General features: G+C 34.4%; 1 protein-coding gene and 1 long non-coding RNA gene across 2 annotated transcripts; one reads left to right on the top strand and one right to left on the bottom strand.

Annotated features, from left to right (window-relative positions):
- The first annotated feature begins 800 nt into the window (after positions 1-800).
- Positions 801-3,472, top strand: LOC107875790 (UDP-glycosyltransferase 73C4-like). The gene has a single exon (XM_016722629.2). It carries the CDS (start codon positions 1,833-1,835, stop codon positions 3,351-3,353), a length of 1,521 nt encoding a protein of 506 aa, XP_016578115.2. The 5' UTR covers positions 801-1,832; the 3' UTR covers positions 3,354-3,472.
- Positions 3,473-4,397: 925 nt separating this feature from the next.
- LOC107875791 lies at positions 4,398-8,155 on the bottom strand. Its single transcript, XR_007056799.1, has 3 exons — positions 7,676-8,155; positions 7,466-7,536; positions 4,398-4,761 (listed from the first exon to the last, which is right to left on the bottom strand). It is a non-coding gene; the product is annotated as an uncharacterized LOC107875791 (long non-coding RNA).
- Positions 8,156-9,453: the final 1,298 nt, after the last annotated feature.

Below are 9,453 nucleotides of genomic sequence, written 5' to 3'. Positions count from 1 at the left end.
TATACTTTGTATTTTTATATATGTGTGTATATGGTATATACATGGTATAAAGTTCATATATAACATACTTTGTATATTTATATTATAAATATGCTTAGTATGTTTCTTAATACTTTGTATATTTATATATGTGTGTATATGGTATATACATGGTATAAACTTTATATATAACATACTTTGTATATTTCTATAATAAATATAATACTTTATATATTTATGGGTATAAATATAATACTTTATATATTTATGAGTATAAATATAAATTAACAGTAAAATAATGTCTTAAATAAGGGATAAAAATAATGATGAGAGAGAAAAAGAGATATATATTAATTAGGATAGCATTAAGTTTGAAATCATAATTATCTTATTCTTTAAAACTGCTATATACGTAATATTGAAAAAATAATGTTATAAGAAGAGTTTTATGTAAAGATTTAAAAGATTGGGGTTATATGTAATAATAATAAAAGTTGGAATAGAGTTGAAAAATTGTGAAAACAACAAAAACCTATTTTCCCTTTTCAGAGAAATTTTTTGGAATTATTTTCCGAATTTTCATGGCCAAACACCACAATTTTCAACTCCAAAAAAAAATTTCAGAAAAAAAGAAAAAATTTTCATGACCAAACGAGCCCTTAATATCTAATGGGACTTTCTTGGTTGGTTTTGGGTTAAATAATTTTCTCATAGCTCCCCTTAAATTTATCTGCTTAAATAGTTGATAGAAATGACAGACGTAAAATGACCAAAATTGCTCAAAAACAAGGGCGAATCTATTCATTGTCGTGGGGTGGCACGCCATCCCCAAACTTCGACGAAAACTCTATGTATATAGGTATATATATAACTGATATAGTCAAATATTAAATCTGCCACTTATAATATCAAAGCACTATTTAGTGCAAGTAGCAAAGCCTTGCCCATAGATCGTGTATTCGATCCCAGTTTGCAGCATTTGTTTTTTGATACTGATATAGTCAAATATTAAATTTGCCACTTATAATACCAAAGCACTATCTAGTACAAGTGGCAAAGCGGCACTTTTTTTCCCATATGTCGTGTTTTCGATCTTGGTTTGCAGGGCAATCCCAGTTTGCAACATTTGTTTTTTTTATACTAATATAGTCAAATATTAAATCTGCCACCAATAATACCAAAGCACTATCTAGTGCAAGTTGCAAAGCGGCACTTTTGCTTTCCATAGGTCGTGTGTTCCATCTCGGTTTGCAGGGCAACAGGCGTACATTCTACCATTTAAATGAATTATGAATATTATATTATGATATTAGTAATATTGTTGAAAGATTAAGTTTTGTCATTTTATTATTATTTTTAATTAATTGGTTGGTTAATTGTCCTATATATCAAAAAATGAATAATTTGATTAATTTAATCGATAAGCAGTGGCAGAACCAGAAATTCAGCGAAGCATGTGTAAATTTTATTCTCAGCTATGTTAAGAGCGTGCAAAATTAAATATACATTCATTATGATTAACATTTAACCTCTATTCACCACATAATTTTTTGATGAAGGGTGTGCATCTGACCACCCTTCATCAAAGGTGACTCCGCCCCTGTCGATAAGTTTACTTGGCACTCAGATAGTCCGGATCCTGGATCCTGGATCCCCCTCTGCTCAAAAATATATTGAAGGAACTATTTTAGACCTTCCCCAAACATGAAGGACCATATTTGTCATTTTTCCTAAGCTCTTACACTAACATTATAAAATACTCTCACCCTTCTACTATATATAACCACTTAAACAACTTCATTTGCAACTAAATCATTCAACACACTAGAGCCTTCAGTTCTTACTAAGCAAAGATGCCATCAAAGCCAGCATTATCTGATCTAAACTTTATTGTGATCCCTCTACTTTCAACAAGTCACCTCATACCCTTGACGGACATGGCCAAATTGTTGGCGCAGCACGGCGTGACAGTCACGTTAGTCACGACACCTCTAAATGCTGCCCGATTCACCGCATCAATTGATCGTGCTGTTCGCTCTGGACTACTCATTCGGGTGGTAGAGCTCCAGTTTCGAGCCAAGGAAGCAGGACTGCCAGAGGGATGCGAAAACCAGAATGCCGCACCCGGTCTCAACTACCGGAGACAGTTCGTTGCTGCAATCAATATGCTACAAGAACCAACTGAAAAGTTACTCCGAGAGATGAAACCTAAGCCGAGTTGCATTATTTCTGATGCGTATGTTGCTTGGACAGCTGAGACAGCTGATAAGTTTCAGATTCCAAGAATTGTTTTTGATGGAATGAGTTGCTTCACTCAAATGTGCATGCATAGCTTGTACATCATGAGGGATCAAAACCAACTTCCTGAATCAGGGCCTTTTGTCATACCTGATTTGCCAGATAGAATTGAAATAACTAAAGCTCAGCTGCCTGGACATTTCAATCCAGGAGCCATTTCCATACAAGATATTCGGGACAAAATACGAGCAGCAGAAGAAAGATCCTTTGGGTTTGTGATCAATACTTTCGAGGAGTTGGAACAAAGGTACGTCGATAAATTCCGAAAACTTAAAAATGGTAGAGTTTGGTGCCTTGGACCTTTATCTCTTTGTAACAATGACGATTTAGACAAAGCTCAGAGAGGGAATAAGGCCTCATTTGACAAAGACGACAATTTGAAGAAATGGCTAGATTCTTGGCAGCCTGAATCTGTCGTGTATGCATGTTTTGGGAGCCTCGGTCGTATTACAGTTAAACAATTTGTGGAGCTGGCTTTAGGCCTGGAAGGATCAGGTTATCCATTCATTTTAGTCATAAAAACAGGGGAAGGACAAGCACCAATAGAGGACTGGATATCAAAAAATGGATTTGAGGAAAGAACAAAAGCAAGAGGGCTTTTGATCCGTGGCTGGGCACCACAAGTACTAATACTATCACACCCTGCAATTGGTGGATTCTTGACTCATTGTGGGTGGAATTCAACTGTTGAGGGGATTAGTGCTGGTGTGCCTATGATCACCTGGCCTTTATTTGCCGAGCAGTTTCTGAATGAGAGATTCTTAGTACACGTCTTGAAAATGGCTGCGGGTGTTGGATCCCAGGCGCTTGTGCATTTGGGTGAGGAAGAGAAGTTTGAGGTCCAGGTTAGCAACAAAGTAGTAACGGATGCCATAAAAAAGGTGATGGATAAGGAGAAAGAAGGAAACGAGATGAGAAAAAGAGCTCAACAACTTGGAGAAATGGCAAAAAGGGCTGTAGAAGGTGATGGATCTACTCACCTCAATGTGACACTTTTAATAAAGGAAATACAAGAATTCCAACTGAAGCAATCAGCTAAAAATTCTTGTGCAAAAGTATGTGATGCACTTTTTTGATTAAAAAATGTCCTGATTGTTATTTCTGTTCATGTTTGTAGTTTTGAGTGTGTTTGGTCTGATGGAAGCCATTTTCTGTGTAAAATGATTTCCTATGAATAATGTGCTATTGTGTTTGCGCACCGGGCTTCCCTTTTATCATATGATATTTGTTTACCCAATCCACTTATCATCCCAATTCGTAAAAGTCGGTAATTTTTTGGCCTGGTGTGTAATGTGCTTAAGATTGATTAGCAATAGAATCATGAAGTGAATGTGGCTGGTGCATGGCAAATAATTCGTCAAGCCACTTCTGCCTCAATCCCCCAAGTTGCAATAGGAGTAGTTTAAAATTGATGTAATAAAACCGCCTCTTGATTGTGATAGCCCTCTCAATACTTTATTGGACCTTTGTAACAAATGGTTAGCTTTTCATCTCCTTAGCATTATTCTAGTGCAAGGAGCCTCCTAACGAGATGTGATTCTCCAAATAATAAAGAAACTCTAACCAGAAATTCTACAACGTATAATGATAAGGTTTGTGTATTGGACGAGGAGTAAGAAATAGAGCAATAGAATGAAAAACTTGGACAAATTGCAAGAAAGGCAGTAGAAAATGATGGATATTTTCACGTCAGTTTTAACACTTCCAATCAAAGAAATACAAGAATCCCAAACCAGCTTAAAAAGAAAATGCACATGTATGCAATGGCTTCTCTTATTAGCCTTCAGCCTAGATAAACTACAAGTTTATGGCACCAGAAAAGATAGGGAAAGGTATTGATAAAAAATTTCCCCATTTCTCGAATATGCTAGATGAGGGGATTAGCTTAGCCTTCTCAGTTTCAAGAGTGATATCTGTGATTTGTATTGACTGCATGCAATTGTATTCATACAACAATTGAGCTGTTGTATGAACAAGAAAAATCTCCCCCTTCCTCTTTTATCTTTTCCTCTCTTGGTGTTTTACAGTAACCATGTTAATCTATTCTATGTCACTCCAATTTGTTGTCCTCGAATGATTTTTTTCTCTCTTGTCAGGAAAATGATTTTGAGTCGAGGGTCTATCGGAAACAACCTCTTTAACTTCATAAGATAGGGGTAATACTGCATACACATTACACACTACCATCCCCAGGCCCCACTTGTGAGATTACACTGGGTATATTGTTGTTGTTGTCAGGAAAATGATATCACATTGGGCAACATGGCCATTTCAATTTGTCTACTTTAAGATGTTGGATGCTCATTTCTCTAATTTAGAATCCAAATTAACAGGTCCCATTCATAAAGAGTAGGCTACATAGGGAGGGAGAACAAACTTTAACTTACCAGGCTCTTTTTCCTCTGGTACAACAGGTTCCTGCTCATGTTCTTCTTTATGAGTTATCATCATCCGCTCTTCAAAGCGTTCTTCTTCATTTTTCTCCTGATATGAACAGATCATTACGATACTTACTGCAGACAAACTCTTAAACAACCAAAACAAAAGAATGAAAAAGAATCCGTCTCTATATGAAATTGGTCTTTTGAATAAAGTGCAGAACTAACTCAAGGCCATCCCAGAAAGATAGCAGGCAAATAATAGCAAATACAAAATCAAGAAAATATTAGTGTATGATGCTATCCGCTCTGGCAAAAGCTACACGATTTTCCTAAAGGCTACCAATGTGGATACATAGCCGGATTCAGAATTTAAAGTTATGAAATTTCATGTTGAAGTTCACATACTTAGTAAATTTCTTAATATAAATCAAACCAAAACTTGCTGGACTCACTTGAACCCCGATTCTAGGTTCATCCCTGGTGGGGACTTTGTTGCACATCCAACATTTATTGAGACTGGACACTTGCAACATCAAAGGGAAAAAAAAACAGGGAGATCAAAAGAGCTTTATTCAACATGGAAATTACACAATGAAAGCTGATTCATCAATCAAAAGCTCAACATGTAAAACATAGTAATAATATAAGGTAATAATCAATCAAGGAGCAAGAGAGAATAATAGAGACAAAGAAAAATAGGGTAAAAAAATAAAGGCGGCAAAAGTGTAGACCGTGCACTAAGCTCTGGGGTTTGAGAACGGGCCGGACCACAAGGGTCTATGAGCTCATTAGAAGAACTATAACGAGAAGTTTAAAATATAATAATTAATGCCTTCATCACATAATTACTCGTGTGTCATGTTAAGTTTGTATTCTAACACGAAATTTGACAATGATTTAATTCTAAGAACGGAAAAAGGGTCAAAACTACCCCAATGGAGCAAAAATATCTTCCGTTTGTTTTTTGGCTCAAAAATATCCCTCTATTTGTTTTTTGGTCTAAAAGTACCTTTCATCTTAACGGAGTCCCACCAAGCACACCACGTGAAAAAAATGGTAAAGTTTGGTGTATTGGCAACGAGAAAGAAGTAGAGCAATAGAACCAAAAACTTGGCCAAATTAGAAAAAGTTAAAAGTAGAAAATTATGGAAATTCTCGCCTCAGTTTAATACTTCTAATCGAAGAAAGACGAGGATCCAAAATCAGCTTAAAAAGAAAATGCACAAGTATGTAAAGGCCTCTCTTATTAGACTTCAGCCTAGACAACTACAAGTTTATGACACCAGAAAATTGACAGGAAAAGGTATTGATAAAAAATTTCCCCATTTCTCAAATATGCTAGTTGTTGGAATTAATTTAGCTTTATCAGTTTCAAGAGTGACACCTATGGTTTGTATTGACTGCATTTACAATATTTTTTTTTGACAAGGTAATGGACTGTGTACATAAATCACCAGCACAACATCTGGGTGCGAAAATTACGTCATTGAATCGACATCCGAAAGAGTAAAAAACAGTAGACTAGCAGTAAATCCTATCTCATCTTACAAGGATGTTAGGGTGTCTACAATAGAAACGGGGTCATCTATATACTCTGAGCTGCACCAATAACAAAAACTCACAATGCAATTCTTCTTTAACTTTTGCAGAGAACTACTGTTGCCTTCAAAACACCTAGAGTTTCTCTCTTTCCAAATGGTCCACCATATTACTGCTGGGACAATTCTCCATCTTTGTTAGTACTACCACCACCCTCAAAATTTCAGCTAGTTAGTGCATTTACAATTGTACTCCTACAACAATGAAACTGTTATATGAGTAAGAAAGCTTGCTGGAAAATGACCTGAAGAGTCATTACAAATAGGGAATTGGCTCTAAAAAACAAATGAATTGCCCGGTAATCGAACTGTCAGTTTCAGTAAGTCATAAATGACTTGGGGCAACTATAGAAATGCTCTAACGGTAAAAATTAGTGGAAATATGGAAAATGACCAGTTCTGGTCATTACATTGCCCTTTCATCTTTTCCTCTTTAGGTGATTTATTAGTAACCATGTTAATCTATTCTATGTCACTCCAATTTGTTTGATGTCCCAAAAGGATTTTTCTCTCATCTGGAAAACGATCTTGAGCCGAGAATCTATCAAAAATAAGCTCTTTACCTCCATAAGGCCGAGGACCCACTTGGATTACATGTATGTTGTTGTCAGGAAAATGATATGACATCAGGCAACATGGGCCATTTCTATTTGTTTACTTCCAGATACTAGATGTTCATTTCTCAAATTTGGACCAAATTAATAGGTCTCATTCATAATGAGTGAGCTACATAGAAAGTGAGAACAGACTTAACCTTTGAGACGCTTTTTCCCTCTGGTAGATGAGGTTCCTGTTAGGACCGAAATAAAAGCAAACCTCGAAAGACCATGAATAAAAATATATGTGAAAAATAAACCAAAAGAGACAACAATTTAACGTGATTCGGTCAATCGACCTACATCCACAAAAGGAGATGAGCAATCCACTATGTAAAAGAGAGTACAAACTGTCAAAAGAGACAACCTCACACAATCATTCAGAATAAAAGAGGTTCACACAAGTGATACTGCAACACTTGTGTCTCACAAAGTCTCTCTCCAAATGAAACTTTTAAAGACGCTACAAAACTAAAAGAAAGGAATCTCTATTCACAGAGTTTATAACCTTTTCCTACAATCCAATTATGGTACCTAAACCTTTTCCTGCAATCCAATTATGGTACCTAACGAAAAACCCAATTATGGTAAGAAAGTCAGGACAAACACTAACCGTTCCTCCTCATGTTCTTCCTTATAGTTATCATCATCTGCTTCATCAATGCCATCTTCTTCGCTTTTCTCCTGATATGAACAGATCATTACAAGAATTAATGCAGACAAACAAAAGAATGAAAAAGAAAGCTTATCTAAAATTTGATCATGACAAATAAAATGATCTTCTTTTACAGAAAGAGGAAAAGCAAACACAGCTGTGTTTTACCAACGATCAGATTCTTTTTTGTTCCAAGCTTTTCATCAAAAAGTGAACCAGGCATGAAAATTGGTCTAGTAAATAAACTTCAGAACTAACTGAAGGCCATCTTCAAACAGATAGCATGCAAAATCAAGTTGCCCATATGGTACCATGTTGAGAAATGTATTTTTGACCTAATTCAACCTTAAAAATCACCATGAGTATTGTCCAAGTTTATAGAGAGATTAATTGCCCATCCGGTTAAGAATCCTACGTTTAGAAAAGAGATGGGCAATTGATAAAAGAACTTGGATAATAATAGACCCAATATCAATTTAGTATCAAAGCTAGTTCATCTTAATTATTTGTTCACAGATATTTCGTCCTCGTTATATTTCCATCTAATTTTTTTCATTCACTAATATTGAATCCTATTTTATATTATTCATGTTCCATTTAAAAAGATTTAGACGTGGAAGTCGTGTTAAGAATCCACATTAGAAAATGATAATAAAGAAGTGTTAAAAATCCCACGTCTAGGAAGGAATTAGATGATTAATCTCCCTTATATGAATTTAAATAATCATACACCACATTGATAAGACCAAAAGACAAGGATTTATTATACGCATTCATTGCTCCTAAAAAAATTTATATTTATTGAATCGAATCACAATGACTTATTCTATGTTTAGTGTATACTCTAAGGGACCATTTGGTTTGCAAATAATTTTGGGATAAAATAATAATCTAGAATAAAAAAAAAAATTATCCATCGTTTAGTTGTAAATTTTTGAGATAACTTATCCCAGAATTAATTATTAGTCCCGGAATAAGTTATCCTCTCAATTGGTGGGATAACAATCCCAACATTATTTTTACATGGGATAAAACCATAAAATGACAATGTTACCCTTAAATTCTTTGATTTTTCACTTCCATACACATAATTTGAGTGCTAAAATTTGAGTGCATAATTTAAAATTTTTACTAAAAATATTTCTATGAAGCAACTATAATTTGAGTGCATAATTTATTATATTTCTCAGGCTAACACAATTAAATTTATTATAATTTATTATTCGTACTATAATTTGAATGCATAATTTGGTCTATTTTCGCAATTAAATATTTTAGGAAGTATAAAGGCATTTACCGTTCAAAATGGTTGTAAAATATATAAATTATGTTTATTTATATATTTTAATTTCTCTAGAAAATAAAAAAAATATTTAAGAATGGATATTTAAAGCTTAAAAAGAAATATATATATATATATATATATATATATGTAGAGAGAGAGAGAGAGAGAGAGAAAGTTAAATAAGATGGAGGGTATTTTGGTATGTTAAGTGGGTTGGGCCGGGTCAACCCGGAACCGGCCCGTTAAAATTAACCGGTTTGTGGGCCGGGCCGAGTTGGGTTAAGTGGGCCGGGCCGATTTTGGGTTAAACAGTAAAATTTTTAAAACACAACCCTGACCCGACCCACTTAACCCAACCCGGTCTAACCCACCTAAACTCGGCTAAAAAAACAGTCAAACCCGGTAAAAAAAAAAAAAATTCAATATACACTATATATACCCACCTATATACATTTTAAATACGTTAAATAATATATATACACTATATATATAATATATACTGCATTAGAATTTAAAAAATATATACACATACACAATTACACATATATATGTAACATTCAATATATACGACTATACGTACTACTTTAAATAAAACATATATGTTAAATATATATGTCTATATAAGATATATACACATATATACGCATCATTCAATATATAT

This window comes from Capsicum annuum, chromosome 6 (genome assembly GCF_002878395.1).
Source record: "Capsicum annuum cultivar UCD-10X-F1 chromosome 6, UCD10Xv1.1, whole genome shotgun sequence".
NCBI lineage: Eukaryota > Viridiplantae > Streptophyta > Magnoliopsida > Solanales > Solanaceae > Capsicum > Capsicum annuum.
Note: the sequence above shows the minus strand (reverse complement) of the source record. Positions and strands in the feature narration are given on the sequence as shown.

Excerpts from the sequence above, each read along its gene's own strand:
- LOC107875790 (XM_016722629.2), top strand. The coding sequence starts at position 1,833 with ATGCCATCAAAGCCAGCATTATCTGATCTAAACTTTATTGTGATCCCT.